The sequence below is a fragment of the Argentina silus genome (assembly GCF_951799395.1).
Source record: "Argentina silus genome assembly, chromosome: 15".
NCBI classification, from domain to species: Eukaryota; Metazoa; Chordata; class Actinopteri; order Argentiniformes; family Argentinidae; genus Argentina; species Argentina silus.
In genome coordinates, this window is record NC_139669.1 from 10,062,743 (window position 1) to 10,080,691 (window position 17,949).

General features: G+C 43.4%; 4 protein-coding genes across 8 annotated transcripts; 1 reads left to right on the plus strand and 3 right to left on the minus strand.

Moving 5' to 3' along the window:
• Positions 1 to 359: 359 nt before the first annotated feature.
• Positions 360 to 6,031, minus strand: dnajc4 (DnaJ (Hsp40) homolog, subfamily C, member 4). Of its 4 annotated transcripts, none has more exons than XM_083685961.1 (9): positions 5,974 to 6,031; positions 5,152 to 5,279; positions 4,558 to 4,642; positions 4,088 to 4,223; positions 3,799 to 3,889; positions 3,221 to 3,393; positions 2,520 to 2,684; positions 1,945 to 2,031; positions 360 to 1,709 (listed from the first exon to the last, which is right to left on the minus strand). In XM_083685961.1, exons 4-9 carry the CDS (start codon positions 4,177 to 4,179, stop codon positions 1,616 to 1,618), a joined length of 702 nt encoding a protein of 233 aa, XP_083542087.1. In that variant the 5' UTR covers positions 4,180 to 4,223; positions 4,558 to 4,642; positions 5,152 to 5,279; positions 5,974 to 6,031; the 3' UTR covers positions 360 to 1,615. The 4 variants fall into 4 exon arrangements, with proteins under 4 accessions (XP_083542087.1, XP_083542088.1, XP_083542086.1 ...); XM_083685962.1 differs by having other exon boundaries at positions 5,152 to 5,248; positions 5,974 to 6,029; XM_083685960.1 differs by lacking the exon at positions 5,974 to 6,031 and adding an exon at positions 5,426 to 5,566.
• nudt22 (nudix (nucleoside diphosphate linked moiety X)-type motif 22) lies at positions 5,659 to 9,970 on the plus strand. 2 transcript variants are annotated; one of them, XM_083685951.1, is made up of 7 exons: positions 5,659 to 5,828; positions 6,244 to 6,342; positions 6,448 to 7,222; positions 7,484 to 7,597; positions 7,704 to 7,801; positions 7,905 to 7,998; positions 8,324 to 9,970. In XM_083685951.1, the coding sequence occupies exons 1-7, from the start codon at positions 5,818 to 5,820 to the stop codon at positions 8,483 to 8,485; spliced, it is 1,353 nt and encodes a 450-aa protein (XP_083542077.1). In that variant the 5' UTR covers positions 5,659 to 5,817; the 3' UTR covers positions 8,486 to 9,970. The 2 variants fall into 2 exon arrangements, with proteins under 2 accessions (XP_083542077.1, XP_083542076.1); XM_083685950.1 differs by lacking the exon at positions 5,659 to 5,828 and having other exon boundaries at positions 6,213 to 6,342.
• On the minus strand, positions 9,942 to 14,359 carry LOC310815710 (heterogeneous nuclear ribonucleoprotein U-like protein 2; the record flags this gene model as incomplete). Its single annotated transcript, XM_083685603.1, has 14 exons — positions 9,942 to 10,067; positions 10,175 to 10,249; positions 10,449 to 10,522; positions 10,621 to 10,842; positions 11,166 to 11,334; positions 11,494 to 11,595; positions 12,010 to 12,132; positions 12,349 to 12,606; positions 12,732 to 12,844; positions 12,963 to 13,199; positions 13,293 to 13,363; positions 13,551 to 13,614; positions 13,735 to 14,085; positions 14,182 to 14,359. 14 exons carry the CDS (start codon positions 14,357 to 14,359, stop codon positions 9,990 to 9,992), a joined length of 2,115 nt encoding a protein of 704 aa, XP_083541729.1. The 3' UTR covers positions 9,942 to 9,989.
• Positions 14,360 to 15,015: 656 nt separating this feature from the next.
• Positions 15,016 to 17,547, minus strand: LOC310815983 (transmembrane protein 179). Its single transcript, XM_083685958.1, has 4 exons — positions 17,067 to 17,547; positions 16,612 to 16,749; positions 16,426 to 16,504; positions 15,016 to 16,278 (listed from the first exon to the last, which is right to left on the minus strand). The coding sequence occupies exons 1-4, from the start codon at positions 17,384 to 17,386 to the stop codon at positions 16,084 to 16,086; spliced, it is 732 nt and encodes a 243-aa protein (XP_083542084.1). The 5' UTR covers positions 17,387 to 17,547; the 3' UTR covers positions 15,016 to 16,083.
• Positions 17,548 to 17,949: the final 402 nt, after the last annotated feature.

Genomic DNA, 17,949 nt, shown 5'->3' on the forward strand with positions numbered 1-17,949 from the left:
GCCAACTTTTTCGAAATGAGACGGACGCACCCGCGCAATGGGTACAGGTGTACTTCCCACTTCAATTCGTCACTCAGTCGGTCAATCATTTACCCCCACCTATTCACTCTCTCAATCCAATATTCAATCCTTTATTAGGAGAGTATAGGGGGAAGGGTCATTTTATTATTCCAAGATAACTGTATTTCTCTTTAAATAATTCCCCTACCCAGCCCTACTCTCTCTCTCCCTCCCTCCCTTCTCCTCTCTCTCTCACACGCACAGTATAGTATATGAACACTCACACACAAATGTTTACCAATTAGTCACCCCAGATCATTTTAATCATCAAACAATTACAAACATTGCCAACTTAGGGGAACTTTTCTCAGCAGCACAGTGAACCCTGTCTTACATTAGCTTGTCTTTATGCCTACACAAGAGTCTCGGTCTGTTTGGTGTGTTTGGGTTATAAGGGGGCACTCACACACCACATGAGGGATGTCGGTATGCGGGGCTCTGTTATCTCCTGTGGTTTCAGCTAAGGGCCTGGGGGGGGCAAGAACAAACTGAGGTCACTATCCCCCTTGGCACCTCATGTTTTTCAGAGATTTGGGTGCCCAAAAAAAGTCTAAGGGAAGCATTGGATATTGGTTGAGACCATCAATTAAAAGTACTTAATCATTCATCCACCAGGAACATCTAAGAATGTCATCAAAAATCACATCATCTCTATGACTAATACAATGAACAAGGCAATATGGTAAGTGTTGGAGGCCTATTCACAGCCTCAATAAATTGAATACATTTCCTCATCCCGGTTTATTGAAGCTGCCCATCTGAGCACCCCAGTACACTGCATTATTATGTCCTTTGAAGAATTCTTCAACATCAGACAACACTTCAATTACATACCCTTTTAAAAAGTCATTATATGACTTAATCAAGTTTCTTCTTGATTATATTTCCTTCCAATAAGAAAAGACACATAATACCTGTGGTATGGTTCCATTCTGGACCAAATAGCAGTGTCAGAGTTCCATGGTATACAGTATTGACATAGGCACAATCATAGAAATGAATTATATTTTTATGGGCACAACAATAGAAATGAATGTCTGGGGGCACAATGACTGCGCCCCCTATCCGTGATTTGGAATAGTGCATTAATTAACGCCTTAGTTACAGTATGCAACAACTTGCAAGTCTTCTGTATCTGGAATGCCCCGTCTCCTGTCGGCAAAGTCACACAGTCGTATGAAGACCACCCAGCTGCCTCTGAATGGGGGGTGAGGGCAACAGCACGTTGCTGCAACTCAATTAGCATCTGGCTAACGGTGGGCCAGGTTCACAGTCCACAGTAGGTTCCATCAAACAGAGGATAGGCGTGCACATGACCATGTATCCTACTGTGACAAACCCCAAAGACATGTATCCCCCATGTGTCCTTGTATTAAGTAATTTAGATCTCCTCAGACGATTATTTGAGGTTCAAGCAAACTTGAGCATGTCTATGTTAGCCACAAACATATAAAACAATGTTTTAAAAGCTAACTGAATTCAACCCGTCACTCCCATCCCCATTCCCCTTCAGTTCTCTTTGGCTAACTCACCCCCCCTCTTCTTCTGAAGTGTTCTACTTGTCCTGCCCTCCATTGATTTTGTATTTCTCCAGAAATTCAGCATGTTTCTGTCTGAGTATCTCTGTTTGCTTCTTAAACCCGTTCACTCTGTGAATCAAAACAAATATCCAATCAGGTACAGCATTACAAAACCAATGATGCACTCTCACAGGAATTGTACAATAACAAATTGATACATATAATATGTAATACCTCTGATTACCACTATCAAAACTTTAACAGGCAAATGTTAGATGTGTTCATGTATTATTACCAATTTATGCCATTTCCATATTGCGCTAGGTGTGCGTGTTTATGTATGTTTAACAGGCCTCTCACACACCTTGCCCTCTCTTTGGAGTCGTTGTAGATCTCGGTGATCATTCTGTCCTTCTCATCCATGAAGCTGTTGTGGAACTCCTCCAACTTCCTGTGTGACAGGAAATGAGACCAGTGCCAGTTAAACGACCCAGACATGCACCCACAGACAAGAACAAACACAGAAGAATAACAGTGCACCTAAGTTGGCTTTTAGATTTTTACTCATGTTTTACAATTCTGTACGAGTACAACTGTAAATCAAGGATCAGGAGAGGTTGAATCTCTACAAACAATACAGGTGCTGCCAACTCAATGTGCAAAAACACTGATTAGCAGACCCATGACAACAAGCCTTGGGCCTAAGCCAGGTGCACCTGTGCTTACAGACAGGCACCATAATCTAGCTCTACAGACACACTACCTACAAAATGCATGGGTAGCACTAAGTTAAATATAATATTCATCACAAATGCGCTTTCGTGTTTGGGTGATGTGATATAAGGCCCAAAAATATAGATGTTTTTTTTCTAGTAAATACCTGTTCATACAGTAGCACCTCTGTTGTTGTATTTCATTCTAATCTTATCCTCATGTTACCTGAAGAAGAACAAGTGAGAGCCGACGCTCAGCACTATAGCGATGAGGCAGTAGCTAACTATTCGGAACTTCCTCTTCCTCCTCTCCCTCTCCTCAGATGAGGTCTCCTGGGGCTGAGGGGGGCGGAACTGCTCCCAGTAGCGCATGCTCTCCTGGGCCTCCGCTCTGAGAGAGATAGTGATAGTGAGACAGAAAAGGGAATAAAACAGCAAGAATCATTTTTAAATGTTGTAACCATGTATGAACACAAGACGTGTGTATGTATGTGTATGTGTGTGTGTGTGTGTGTGTGTGTGTGTGTGTGTGTGTGTGTGTATACTGCTATTTTTATTTGTGCCGGTACTCTCCACCGAAAATACATTTTGTTATCATTGTTCTATATAGTTTTCAGCAACATTTTTAATAAGTAATTTGCTTGCTACCGAGCCATAACACTGGAAAAAACCCCACTATCCTGTGTTGATTTAGTGGCAGTTCTCAGAGTGGATATGTCTACAGATGGAACAACGGAGATGAATCATTAATTGTATTTGGACTCTTTCCCTCATTTTAAAACTATTAATGCAAAGTGCTCACAGAAATATTTATATGATCATATATTATATTTATATTCATCATCCATAAAATAAGTGCAGTTGCACCGCGCCGCGCCCCGCCCCTGTGTGTGTGTGTGTGTGTGTGTGTACTTCAGTTGTGCATACCTTGGCCTGTAGGTGGAGGTGGATCTGAAGGCCTGTCCCCCAGTGAATGGCTGCCTGAGCCGCAGGTCGTACTCCCTCCTGGACCTCTCCTTGCTCAGCACCCCGTAGGCCTCGTTCAGCTCCACAAACTGGTCGTGCAGTCTAGGGTTAGAGGGGTCTCTGTCCGGGTGCAACTGACAGAGACAGAGCAGTAAGGTTTATTTTTTGGACAGCAAGTTACTTTACACACACTGACCATATAAGGGGGAGGGACACAAAACAAATATATAGGATGTAACATATATCCCTGTTAACACACACATCACAATATCAAAACAAACAGTCTCTCATGCACATGCACACTAGTGATGCATTGGGTCTGTGGGTTTACCCTTGGAACGGGTGGGCTCGGGTCAATAAAAACAAATAGTGAGACTGGGTCAGGCGGGTTCGGAAAATAAATGTTTTAAATATTGAAAGATATTGCGAGAGAGCGCACTCGTGTGGATAAACAGGGTTGCTGCAACTCCATATTCACGAAACAAGTTTAGTGGTTGTTGCTGGCGTTTACCAATCTGTGCCATGTATGGAGTGTATACCTTTTTTGACTTGTCGAAAAATGCACTCTTTATTTGTTCCAATGAGGCATCAGGTTTCACTCCAAGAAGGTCATAGTAACTCATAGCCGTTCTACAATGGAGACAGAAAGAATTGCAAATTGTATGGCCACATACACAGAACAATGCATCTACACAGGCACATTTATATGGTGTATTTTGGGGGGGGGTTTTATCAATGAGAAAAATATACACGCATGCAGGCATGCACGCACGCACGGTGTACATGCATGTGTATCTAGATTTAGTGTGCACATCAAAGCTGGAGTACCTGTGTGCAGAACTCTGAGAGAGCAGGCGGAGTCCACCCCTGTAGCACCATAGACAGCTTTGACAAAGACGCAGTTGGGCCTCCAGCGGCATTATTGTACAAAAATATTGTGCAACTAATTTCCAAATTTAAGGACCTTTGGTGGAGAGAAGACATGATTCAAACAAAACTAGTAGGAGATGGGTGCAGGCAGACAGAGTGTATCTCGGCAAGGTGAGTTTTCAGTAATGAAGCAATGATAAATACCTCATAAATCAACACTACACATTTTCTCCAAATGTGTTAGCTGTCAAATAATGTAACTACACTGGTCATTCTATGGCTGGTGAAAAACAATCAAACAATGCCATGTTAAATGTTGTAACTGAAGATGCATTGTGCACTACTATGGCATAACAGAGAGGGAAACTTGTTCCACATGTTTTGTGGTAACAGCAGCGTACACCCCTATAAGCTTTTGTCATACATACCGTTCAGTGGGATTCCATTGGAAATAGTATGGTCAGCAGCAGAACAAAACAAGACAGCAGCCCATTCAACGGGCACGTGATGTCACTGTGAAAGACAAGAATATGCCGAATATGTTGACATGCTCTCAGAAAAAAATAGTGAACTCAATGTTGGTAAGGTGCATGATGATAACAATTTGTTGTTCTTATTATTAACACACATAATATACAACCATACTTCGACAACAACAAATCAAAAACAATCCTAGTCTGCTGCACAGTTGTTTCCTTTACAACCAAACTTAGCTAGCATATTTATTGATTCCAAAGTGTTGTTTTGGAACATTTGTTAGTTGGTTTGCACAGATAAGCATTTATAAAAGTAGTAGTACATGGTTGACTGGTTAAGTTAATGCAATGCATTTGGTTATTTACAGTCTAAATTGTACACACTGTAGTTAGCGAGCTAAGCTAATCACTAGGAAGGATTTAACTCAACAAAGACACGTATCTGTTGACCTATATGATTTCGTGGGGCAAAACACATTCGAATATAACACAAATAGTAGCAAAGCCAACGACAAATTGCAGGGGTATTAGAAATGTTGACCTTACTCAGTTTCACCAATATACCGTGGTGGCTGTTGCATAAGTTGTCTCTGCCTGTGCTACCCAGCTGGTCTCGCATAGCACACGCTGTTGCACGTTTTCTCTGTTTTGAAGAGGAGGGTTAGGTGTTAACCCTTTGAACATGGAAATGTATTAAAGTGGATTGCTTTCATAGGCATTATTTGCAAACAGTGACATAATCAATGTGCAGCTAACTAGCGATAGTTCAAAGTAAACTAGCTAAAATGGTAAGTCATGCCATCAAATGCATATCACTGACCGTTTTAGTTAGTTGAGTTTTTCTGAAACATCACAATGGATTGCCTTGTTATCAATTGTGTGCAATGTGCATGTTGCATGCACAAAAAGATTCGTTATCGCATGATAATAATAATACAAGCTGTGACTTTTTCTGTTTTCACCAATGACGCCTTGTCTAAGCGAACAGCTGTGACGGAGGCGGTGCTTAAGTCGCCTGACGTACCCCGAATCATTTCCTGATTCATCTTCAGCCCCAGCGCGAGCTTTTGAATAATGTTCTTTACCAACATTATTAGCTAGCTAGTCCGAGGCTCAGACGACAGTTCAGCCATAGTCCATAAGTCATAATAGTGGTCAAATGTACAATGACATTGAGCGTCAGGTTTGTTTGACCTGACTGAGGCAAGATCAATGGAAGGCAGGTAAGATCAATCTTCTGTCTAGCTAAGACAACTAGCTAGTTAGCATCTTGCTCTTCCTCCTGCCTCTCCTAAGCTTGTTGTGTTAGCTAGGTTGTTTGCTACTTAGTGAGATAAATACATTTCGTTTACAGCAGCTGTTCTGTACCTTGTTCACATCGTTAGGGTTAGGGTCATCGTTAACTTGAATGGAATTTGGGAAACTGCTTCACCCTTAACATCTTAGTCAAATGCATACCCGAAGCTGTAAATAAACACATGCTTTACTTCCGAGTTGTCACGTGGTATATCTGTCAGACTATTGGATGACCCTTGTTCAACTTAAGAATGTACTGTACTTACTCAGCACACACAATCAGTTTTCTGGGTTTTGATATTTCAGAATATAAACGTTAATGCAGTATTTGATTACCTCCAGTCTGTCTTGTATAATGGACCCTGAGATCTCTGTGCTGCTGCACTGCGCCACCTGGAGGGGTCTCTTAGAATCACAAGTGCAAGTGCAGCTCTCTGCCAGGTAACTTACCTACACAAATAAAACTGAATTTAACCTCAGGATAAGCTATTTGGTTTGATGACAATCTCTCCCTCTCTTTTCCCCACCATCTCTCTGTCTCACAAGGTTTAACCGTCACAAAGAGCCAGCTCTTGAGCGCCACATTGAGGAAGTATGGACAGAAAGGGTGACCAAGGAGCCCTGGCTTTTCAACGGGGCCAAATTCAGGCTGCACTCTTTCAGCTTGACCTCACCGCAGCTCCAGTTCTCTCACACACACCAGCCTCCCTGCATGGAAGGGTCAGGAGACACAGGTGGCGGGCAATGTGGCATTCAAAAGGAGGAAAAGGGGTTGTGCGAGACAGAAGGTAATTTAATATCACTTCCTGTGTGTGGTACCAAGCAGAGCTCTGACTGTGGGAAAGCAAAGAGTCTCGTACATCAAAGAGAGAAAAGAGGCAACATTGACAAACCAAGTGACAGAGACACTTGTTGTGATCAGCGAGAGAGCGCATTGAACACACTCCAAGAAACACAGACCCCTACCTCAACCCCAGCCTGCTGTGTCAAAGGAGAGCTTGCTGTTAGTAGGAGCATGGCAGACTCCCATCCTTGCCCAGAGAGAGACTCACACAGGGAGGAGGGTCCTATACTGACACTGAGGCTGGGTCTGACCTGCTATAAGGACTTCCTGGGTACCAACTGGTCCAGGGGAGCAGGGGAACTGTGCAGGCGCGGAGAGGCGGAGTTTGGGGACCCGCTGGCGCTATTGGCCCAGCCTCTGGGAGTGGGAGGGGTCCTGTGCACTGCTGACAGACAGGTAGTGCTGATCAGGAGGAGCTGGAGAGTGGCAGAGGCTGGGGGCCTGCTGGACATTCCTGGAGGGCACCCTGAACCAAAGGTGAGAGAGTGTTTAATCAAAACTGTTTGGCAAAATCGTATCGTATTGAATCATATAGTACATACTTGTGAGATGTATTAGCTTGTGACACTAGGGAGCCCTTTATATTGGCTTAGTTCCCAGTAGTGTACCAGATCAAAGTTAGAAAAGTGTATGCGGGTGTTCATAGAGGGCATACGTTTTGTGGAACTGTAAACTACACTCAATTTCCATTGTCTTTACCACCTTAAACGTGTCATCTGACCCTGCTCTTGTTCCTAGGCGGTGTGTGAGGGTGTTTGTGAGGACAGGATCAGTGTGGAGATGCTACAGCAGAGGGAGGAGGCTGTGGTCAGAGAGCTGTACTCCTCTGTGTGCGCTGAGATCAGAGACGAGGTGAGACATGTTCACAGCTGCTGAGCTGACTATGAGATACAGGGCTTCACTCTCCACTTTCCCTTTCCCTCTGTCTCACTCTCTTTCTCTGACCCTCTCTCTGCAGGTGAATGTTCCTCTGCGTTCTCTGGGTGAACCGGTGCTCATGGGGATTGCTCTGAACCACACCAGTGCAGGCAGACCCAGCGCAGAGTTCTACATCAGGTACTGTACTAGTCAGCCAGGAAGAGACATCATACATATGCCTGACACCACTTGGGCAGAGAATTAAAATGTTTTTTGCTGATATTCTTGTTTCTGTTCCCAGCTGTTCACTGACCTCAGCAGAAGTTAGAGAGCTGTATCGGCGGGGAGGCGCCGAGGCCCATGAATCCACTGACATTGTGTTCCTGAGCAGAACAGTAAGGGGTTCCCCAAAATGTGAAAATCTTCTGTCCGTTATTTTGTCTATGAGCATGGCATGAAGAGGTGGACAGATTGATGTCACACAAACATGTTTAAGTAATCGTATGCAACCTCTGTTACTGTTTTGAACATCTCTTTGGAAGTTCAATGTGTACCTTTCTCAATTGTTAGAAACATTCCTTGCCTCCTCCACTCGCTTCTTCTCAAAAAGCACTGGAGGACAATATCTAAGGGGAGTAACCTGGATTTTCTCCTCCAAAGCGTTTTGAGTAGGAAGCGAGAAATTGAGAAAGGGCCTAAGTGTCTCTCTGTGCTTTGAAGGAGATACTGCTGCTGGACAAGAGCTCTCCCCTGTGGTCAGAGCTGTGTCCTTCAGCCAAGGGTGCAGTGGTGCTGTATCAACTTGTGCTGCCTGACAAGAAGGAAGACACAACCAATCAATCACAGACTCCAGCTACCTCACCGGATAAAATTTCAAGATGATGAAATGAAAACGAAACATTTTTTTTCCAACAAGGAAGGAGCAGTGTTTTATTGTTGTTTTTAACAGAGGCAATACTGCTATACAACATGTCAGACCCCTGCTAATGTGTATCACCATTCCTTGACATAAAGTTCCAGCAGTACAATTGTTCACAAAGCAGCAAAAATGTGTTGTAAAATGTACAGTATAAAACTATGCAAACAAATGTCCCAATATTGGACAACTTCATCAACTGCATTCTTTGGTTTTTTTTTAAGACTGCACCCTGGTTGGAAAAATCTGATTGAGTGGTTTAATGTATCAACTGTAATTATACCAGCATTTAGGGTGAATCATCTGTGTGCTGTCACACACTTTGTTACATTTCCTGTCAAAACAATTAAGATACAGTAGGAATGTAAATGGCACACAAATAAACTTGAGGCCCATTGGGTCTAATATGAGAAAAGGTTCTGTAAGCACCTAGATCACACCTGAGTGACCGATGAACATTCACAAACATAACCAAACTGGCAGTACAAAAACAGTCATCCCACTAAGGCACCTTTTGCATTGTAGAAATTCAAGGACTGTAACAAAAATTATCCTTGTTACATCAAATTAACATTGAATATTTTTTGTATCTTCAAAATAGTGCAATTGCTTAGTAGTAATAATAATAATCATTCCCTCCCCACATTACATGCAAAACAAGTGAATCATATTTGGCTAATACCATATACTCTGTCAATGGGTAATAAAACCTGTGTAGTTCCTTGCAACTGAACCTCAAAAAGCCATTGAAAACAGGCCAAAACCTGATGAAAGGTGACAACGCAGAAACCCTGACTGAGTTGGGGTCCAAATCCATTCAACTGTCTTAACCCAAAATATAACCTTGTTTTATTCCATTCTGTTTGTTAACAATATAATGGTAAATAAACACTTAATAGCTTGAAAAGATGGTTAAAAATATAATTTTGATCTCATGGATGGACGGTCATTGCATCCATAGCTCTGTCTATGAATTTGAGAGTGGTAACATTTCTCCAGTCTCATCCCAAAGCGTTGTTATTGTGTGAATCCCAGATTGCCCCTTTAAAGTAATAAAATCTTGTCATAAAATCTTAAATTAATACAATACATTAGTACAATTCTCTGCTTACCACAGAACATATGATACAATTCAATGAATGAGTGATCAAAGTAAACTTTGGTACTTGGTGGTAACACAATATTTCACATCTGCATAAAATTCCAATCCATGTTATTCAGCCATACTCATCATAAAACTTTAACTCGCCATGAAAAACATTTTACAATCAACCTCGATTAACAAGTAGGTAGCACTGTTTTTTTTTCTTCTGAATCAATGACGTCTTTCAGAAAGAATTGGAAAGCTAAATTGCTTTCTAGTTCCTGGAGTATACTGTACAGTACGATGATTTCGGATTGGTTAAGTTAAGACCATGTGAAAGGCACAATGAGATGAGCTGCTCTGATCGACTTCCTCTCATTAGAAGTTCACCAGTAACCCTGGTAACTGCTGTAAGCGTAGTTTCTGTTGCCGTAGAACCCTTGGTCTTGATAACCCTGATTCCACTGAACAGAGAGAGAGATACATCATACAGTATTACAGTCATTCACACAATGAAAGAGAGACATGACCACCTGACTTCTATTTGGGCCGTGTGTGTTGGCTCTCTCACCTGACTGTAGTAGTCTCTGTATGGGTCAGGGTTGTAGTTGTGGACATAACCTTGATCTCCATGGAGTCTGCCATACTGCTGGGAATAAACATTGGAGTCAGAATGACAGTACTTATCACAAGAGTACATGAATAATAAATGGAATGAAACCATGCAAAGGTGAACATTTCCCTCAGAGAGTAACAGTATGTATCAATTGAACACTCCTGTTTCTTTGTCCACATTAGAAATTATGTTTTCTCTTGTACTATGGTCTTTGTTGAAATGTACTCACATATCTGGGCTGTGGTGCCCAGTTCAGCTGATGATGAGCGTACGGTTGCTGGTTGGGCCATATGGGGTTCCACCCTACAGAAGAAATGCAATCATCACAGAAGAGATAAGGCTGTTGGAAACCCATGATGGACAGGATTATCACCAGATGTCAATCCTCCTTCCCTCCTCACCATGTCCTCTGTGGTGGCCATGGTCGTGCCGTGGTGGGCCGCTGGTGAGGGACTTATTATGTCGGACGCGGTGTTTCCTTCGTTTTTTGGGGGGGACCGGGGGGAGCATACTGCGCGCCTCCTCTTTGTAGCTCTCCAGTAGTGCCTGCGCCTCCTTCTGATCCAGCTCCACATACTGCACTTCATCCAACAGCTCCCCAAGCTCTGGTAGAGTGAAGCTCACTGGAGAGGAGAGAAATGAGGAGAGTGTATATACACACACACACACACACACACACACACACACACACACACACACACACACACACACACACACACACACACACACACACACACACACACGCATAAGCACAGCAGTCTATTCTAGTCACTTGTCTCTCAGTATACAGTAGACATCTAAATACTGTTTGTTACTCCATACACTCAATCTCTCCACATATAGGGAGTAACTCCTCCTCTCCCAACAAATTTACAGTCACAGTATATTATGTATTTGAATATATATTTTTGAGCTATTATTGATGAGACTTTTTTTTCTCCCTGACCTTTGGCCTTAAGTAGGGAGGTCTTGGGGATCTCGTCCCCCTCCTCCCTCTGGTGTTCCTGCAGGCGCTTCTTCCACTCCTCATTTGGGGGGAAGACCACCACTGCCCTGCGCCGGAAAGATTGAAACTGTAGCAGCTTGTGTTGCCGAGCCGAGGGGTAAACGTTGGGCTGAGGAGGGAGAAACGAGAGAGGCAGATTTAACACTTGGAAAAGTCTTCTACTACATTTACTTTAAAGGCAATTCATTGCAACATTGTAATCTTCTCCCTCTTTCTGAGACCTAGCCAATTATTTCTTCTCTCTCCCAATACCAAATCAGTGGAGTACCTGGTCCAGGATGTAGTTGTGTGGAACTTGATGAGCCATCTTGATTAGTTCAGTGAGGCACTCAGAGGCTTGCTGCAGCCTGAGCTCCTTCTGCAGCTTACCCTGAGGAAAGGAATAGCCAATATTAACACCCACACACAAACACAAACACACAATAGTAAACACTCAGGTGAGCCCTTCACTTGGACTCTTTTTAAATTGTGATTTTGACTGTTGAGAGCAAGTATTTGTGCTTTGTGTATTACTTTCCTATTTCAATTCAACAAACCATCCATACAATAGCCTGATCCGATTACCAACTTCACCCAACCCTTCTGCTAAAGTTTGGTCAAGTGTTTTTAACAAGATGTGTTTGAGAGAGTCCTCAAACCAAGGTATGCTTGTGCCAATGGTAATGTTTGCTCTGCAGCCCTACAATAAATTGAATATTTGTAAGCGAATTATTCTCAGTTATAAGCCTTTTAAGTGTTAGATTATGGCCAGCTCTATCACATTATAAGTGTGTGGTGTTCTGACCCTCATGCAGGCCAGGATGGTTGCGGTGCCCAGCATCACATAGCGCTTTTCGGGGTGCTGCTTCATGTGGGTCTGGGCCCAATGGGTCTTACCAGCTCCCGGCAGACCGACCATCATCACTACCTACCTCAGAGAAAGAGAGTGTGTGTGTGAGAGAGAGAGAAAGAGAATTCAATTAACATATCATGATTCAAACTATGGACATGATGGTGGATACAGAACCACTGGATTACTTATTTTGATATGCATGACTATTTCAACAATGTAGGCTCAGTGCACTGACGCCCAGAGTAAAGAACTGGCAGGGACAGGCAACCATGGCTGTGCTTCTGATCTCACCTCACAGTCCTTTTTAGAGGCTGGGGGTAGTGGGGCACGAGTCATCTGTCCAATGGGCAGTGCGGGGAGAGGGGTATACCCTGGAGGGCAGGGGTACCATGGGGGTGCAGTAGGGTCCAGGTTGAGAGTGACAGAGCAGTTTTTGCAGAGCACATGTGGGTAGAGCACGTGCCCTCCAAGAGGACCCAACTGAAATGCTGTCCCCATAGGACAACCATTCTTATAGAAAGAGAGCTCTACAGCCTCATCTGAAAGACTCTAGACACACAGAGACACACAATCATACACACGTCAACACTGTTAAAACAGCCATTTAGATGTTATAATGGCTTTGTAATACTATGTATTCATTTTGAAGAGGAGGAGAAACCCAAGTCACTCACAGCGTAACAGCCAATGGTATCATTCTCTGAGAAGGACTCCCCAAACTCCTCCTCCTTCCCACCTATCACTTTTCTGCCTCGTCCATCATAACCATATGAGAGGTCATCCTCACCTGAGAGGAGGGAGGGAAAGAGAACAGCAGAGAAAAATGTTTTCAATTTCGGGAACAGTGAACTTGTGTTACTACCTGGCTGCTTCTGAAATGGTAAAACCCAAACCTAGAGCCTTACCCAGCTGAAGACTGGAGTTATCCACTGACCAGCCCACTCGAAGGCCATGGGGTTCTGGATCAGCCTCCTTCCATGGAGCCAGCAGCTTCCTCTCAAACCTAACCTCGAAGCCCACCCTTCCCTGATGGGCTCCGTAAGTGAGCCTGCATCCAGACCACAGGAAGGGGAACTGCTGAATGAAGCGTGGCTGGCCACGGCTACCCCTACTACCCACCTGGAAGTGGAGGTCACAGGTGTCTGGGGAAACAGATATAGTCACCACACTGCAGGAGAAGCTCAAATACATATGTTTTTAGAAGAACATACCCATCAATTCTGTTCCATACTCACAGGAATCTAGTCTGACTTCCCAATCGTTCTCCTCCTCTTCATAGTCTTGATGCAGTCTTAGCCACTGGGTCCTGTTAATGGGTAGGAATATAGAGGGATGAGAGGGGGTTGGTCATTTACCAAAAACACCCCATCATGTGGACTCCAGGAGGCGCTACTGGTGATCTGAATAAAGAATAAAGTTCATCCATTCACTCAAAACTAATGTACACTGTATGCATTGCTGGGATTGTGCAGGTATGTATGTATGCTGCCTACCTTTTGTACTGGATCTCCTTCTTGAATTCGTAGAAGGCCCTGCCTCTGCTTGTCTCAACCAGACCTCAAAGATGGAGAGAAAGTTGAGGACTGATTACTAAGTGTATTAGGCGTTAAATGTTAGTCCATAAAAAGATGGGTTTAACAAAAATAAACATCATACAAAGCTGCTTTTGATGTTTACCTGTGTCCTGGAACCCCGGGTCTATGCTACACACTGACACCTGTGATGTAATGACAGTGCTTTGATGTGGGGCAGTGGGGCTGTCTGTGTTTGCTGTGTTTTGGGGAGCACTCCTGGATGCCAGTGTCTCCTCCTTCGCTTCTTGTGTGAGAGCAGCTTTGGTGGAGACAACAGGTCTATGTACCTCACTCTGTGATTCTTCTACACTCGTTGGGGTGGCATTCTGTGGCTCAACTTCAAAGGTTTCATTCCTCTGTGCTTGTTCAACACTCTCTTGAGTGGCATTATGTTGCTCTGTTTCGAGTGCTCTTCTCGCACTGTGTAACTCAGGCAAGACCTGAAAAGTAAATCCTGTGTTTACCAGAGTTTCTGAACACAAACTGCTGACTACACAGGTTTCTTGCAAATGACTCGGTGACATCTCAAGTTCGGCCTCTGACTGTGTACCAGTGTGTGCACTGGCGGGGCTCTGTGGCGTAGCATCCTCCGGAAAAGTTGACATGGGAACCGGGAGACCCTCACCAGCTGTCAGCAAATTGGCTGTCCCTGCAACGTCTCCCTCGTGCACACTGTCTCTCAGACCCCCCGCCTCGGTCAATGGTGGAACTGGGACCTCTGTCTCCATCGCTGGTGTGAGAGAATCGTCATTTTGTGTCCTTGCCTCTTCTTCTCCACAATTAGGTAACTCTCTGCCTGACTCATGGCTGATATTGCTTGATTCTGGAACGCACAATCCAGCTTCAAACGCAGACAAAAGGCGCACAACAAGTTCGGCCTTCAGTCCTTTGGCATCCAGACCTAGCTCTTTGAGCTTTGCTCGTAATTCGGCCACTTTTAACTTTTTGACTTCGGTCAGTTGCATTTTCACCTCTAGTCAAGATAGAATATTATAATGTTGTTTAAAAGTATCCCGTTAATAAAACTCTTTTTCTTCTAGACTTCGAAAACTGACCGAACCAAAACACTAAAGTACAGTAAAATTCAATATGTTGCTCTAGCCTCTGATTGGTCCATTACAAAAACAACCCCGCCTTGAAATTGCAAAAACATCTACTATTGGTGCAGAATTTGTCCGCCCACAGGCACGTGGGGTTGGTCTCAGTGGCCCCCAAGGAACAGCTAAACAAAGATATGACCACTAAAAATGAAACCGAACTAAAATCCCCCTTATTATATGTAGAAACTTCCACAACCAGTGATAGATACTGTTTTGAATTTAAAACATGTATAACCGAAATAAAGTGTTTGCTCCAACAAACACAAAATAACCACTCATTCATATTAAGATGTTTTTATTCAATAACACAAACAACAAAATCAATATAAATAACCAATTTAAAATAATACCAATATTGACAGTGACACTCCAAAATCAATGGATTAACATTTTATCTCTCTTTACTTCCAGTTTCTTGCTCCACTATCTGTGTGTCACAACAACTACTGAGGTTAAGGTTCAGAGTTTGAAGGGAAAACAAAAACAAGAACTTTGTATGGCTGTCTTGTGTTCTGAGTGTTCCTTAGCCTCCCTTATCCTTTTTAGCTCAGCCCAGCTCACATACAATATAGGCACCAATAACCTTGTTTACTCAAAGCAAAGCATTTGAGCGATTCAGGTGCCAGAGAGCAGCTGCATCAACACAAATAGCATCATATAAAAACCTTCACAAGAGGAAGAGAGTGATTCTGTGACACAATACGACATTCATGTATTGCTCACACAGTGAGCCTGTTTCATTTATAGTGGCTCTCTTTCACACATAATACATGCTTCTCAATGAAAGTGTCTCAGTACAAATCTGCATTTATGCTCAGGACAATAAAGAATGTATTCTGCCTTCAAGGCTATACAAACATGTAAAAGCTGTATTTGTCAAAAATTATCCTGTTGAATGTACAAACAGGCATATTGAACAGTCTATTGATTATTGTGTTGTTGAAAAAGTCCCACCTGATGCAATAGTAACTTAAATAAATACTGTAGTCTGTTGTGCCTCAGTTGGTTAATGACTTTATAAAGTAATAAAGTTGATGAATGTGTGTCATACTGACCCTGGTAATCACATTACAAGCCACTTGTCTAAGAATAATATTGATTACTAAATTCCGTTGCTTAATTTATTCTCTTTTGGTATGTTCAATCTCATTCCCCTTTTATCCGAAAAACACTTAGACATATAGCCTGCATTTGGCTCAGAGAGTGCAGAAGTAGGACTGGTGACTTAATTTTAGGTTGGATTTGGAACACAGCTCCATAAAGATTGAGGTTTGAAGAAAGGAGGGGAGTATTCAGGGCTTAGTTGGTGTTGGTAGTTAAGAGTTTGGGATGGGTTTCCATTGGGGTTGGTATTAGACAAAGATGGTGGGTGTTGATGGTGCGGGTGATGATGAGGGTGAGCCGTCAGAGGGTGTGTGTCCCAGGAGCAGCTCCTTCTCCCTGGGGAGGCAAGGCCCGCTGATGTGCTGACTGTGGGAGTGATAGAGACGCATGAAGGACAGGATGGATTGGGTCAGCCACAGTGCTGTCACACACCACAGAGAAACCTAGAGGGGGAGGGGGGGAAGAGAGGCTTAATTGCAAACTGAATCCAAAATAAATTGACTGACTCCAAAAGTATGCTGAAGAATTCTATTGAGAGAGGAAAGGTCAATGCCATGCAATGTGTTGGCTTTGGGATACATTGGTCATACCTGGGCACAGGTGAGCTCATTGTAGAAGGAGGATGTCTCCACATCCAGGTACAGCGGGACAGACTGAGACTCTGCACAACTTCACAGAAACAGACAGAGGGAACGGAGGACATGATCAATCCCTGGAGATTGTCTCTCACAACATCAGTAGACCTGACGATTGGCTTATCAGTGTGATGACATTACCTGTATGGCCGGGTGTTGTCATCTGTGACAGTGTTGCACCAGGACGCCAGCCCCAGGGAGAGGGTGACGCTCGCTCCTCCCGACAGGAACAACACGCACAGACTCAGCAACAGCGTGAGGAAGGCTGAGAACAGCGTGCTGAAGAAGGAACACAGTAATACAAGGTGAACTCATTGGCTGAAATGAACACTGTCTTTAACACTGTCTGTGACTGTAATGTATACACTCACACTGTTATAAGTGTGTAATAATCCAGTAACCTAGTGATAATAAACATTGCACAATAAACGTAGGCTATTATCATAAGGCTATTGTTATCTTTGTTATAATTATATAATTATAATTATATATATATATATAATTAATATTGTTAATAATATGAGTAACATTAGATGTTGCAAATAAAGGATGTTATTATCAAGCAATTGTTTAAAGCCCATGGAAAGTGCGCTCACTCGTCATGCCGTCCGTGAAGATAGAAGACGCTTCGCCAGCCTTGAGCGGCACCGTACAACACCGTGAAAACACCGACAAAAGTGGCGAACTGGCAAGCGGCCGGTGGACCCCATTGTTGTATTACCAAATGTGAAATCTCCCCCGGTTCCCCCGTAATTTCGGTCCGATTCTGAGTCCAGTAACCCGTAGAAAAAAGTGCACATCGCCCTTTGAAAGCTGACCCGTTGAATGCTAGCGGGACGACCACCAACAGCCCGGCCAAAACTGAAAGGGTGTGGGCGGCGCAGTGAGCCAGCAACAGTCGCCGATCAAGCTCCATATCCGAAGTCAAAAGATCGGTAAAGAAAAAAAGGCTACTTTTTTCAGACTCCGTTTCGTTTGTTTGACATAACCAGATAACTATCCATGTATTATATGTCAAATTGAAAACAGCATGGATATTTAAAGCGCACCAGTTATTGCTTGCATTCCGATTTGTTATACAACACTCCCGTCCCGTTATGACTGACTGACAGACAACTACACATTTGCCAACAGTGACGCACTTACATACGACACACGCAGCATTGGCCAAGGGCCGGGCAACTGGCCGATATTATGATTCAGTGAGTTAATGTGGAAAAACCCTGTTTTCAGCTAATTGATTATTTGTACTTAATATAAGCCTGTTGATTTGTGTTAATTCAGTATTCAGGCTGATCATGATAACGAAAAACAGTATAGGGTGGGGTCGAGTGGTGGACAATGACAAAGCCGAGACCCCCCCCCCCTTCCCATGAATTCGGTCACTGGAACACTACTGTTCGAGCGTTGTGAAGCTATAGGATTAGTCTATCAAATCCACCTGAAAAAACGTAGCCGTTTATCAAAAGTCACATTGTA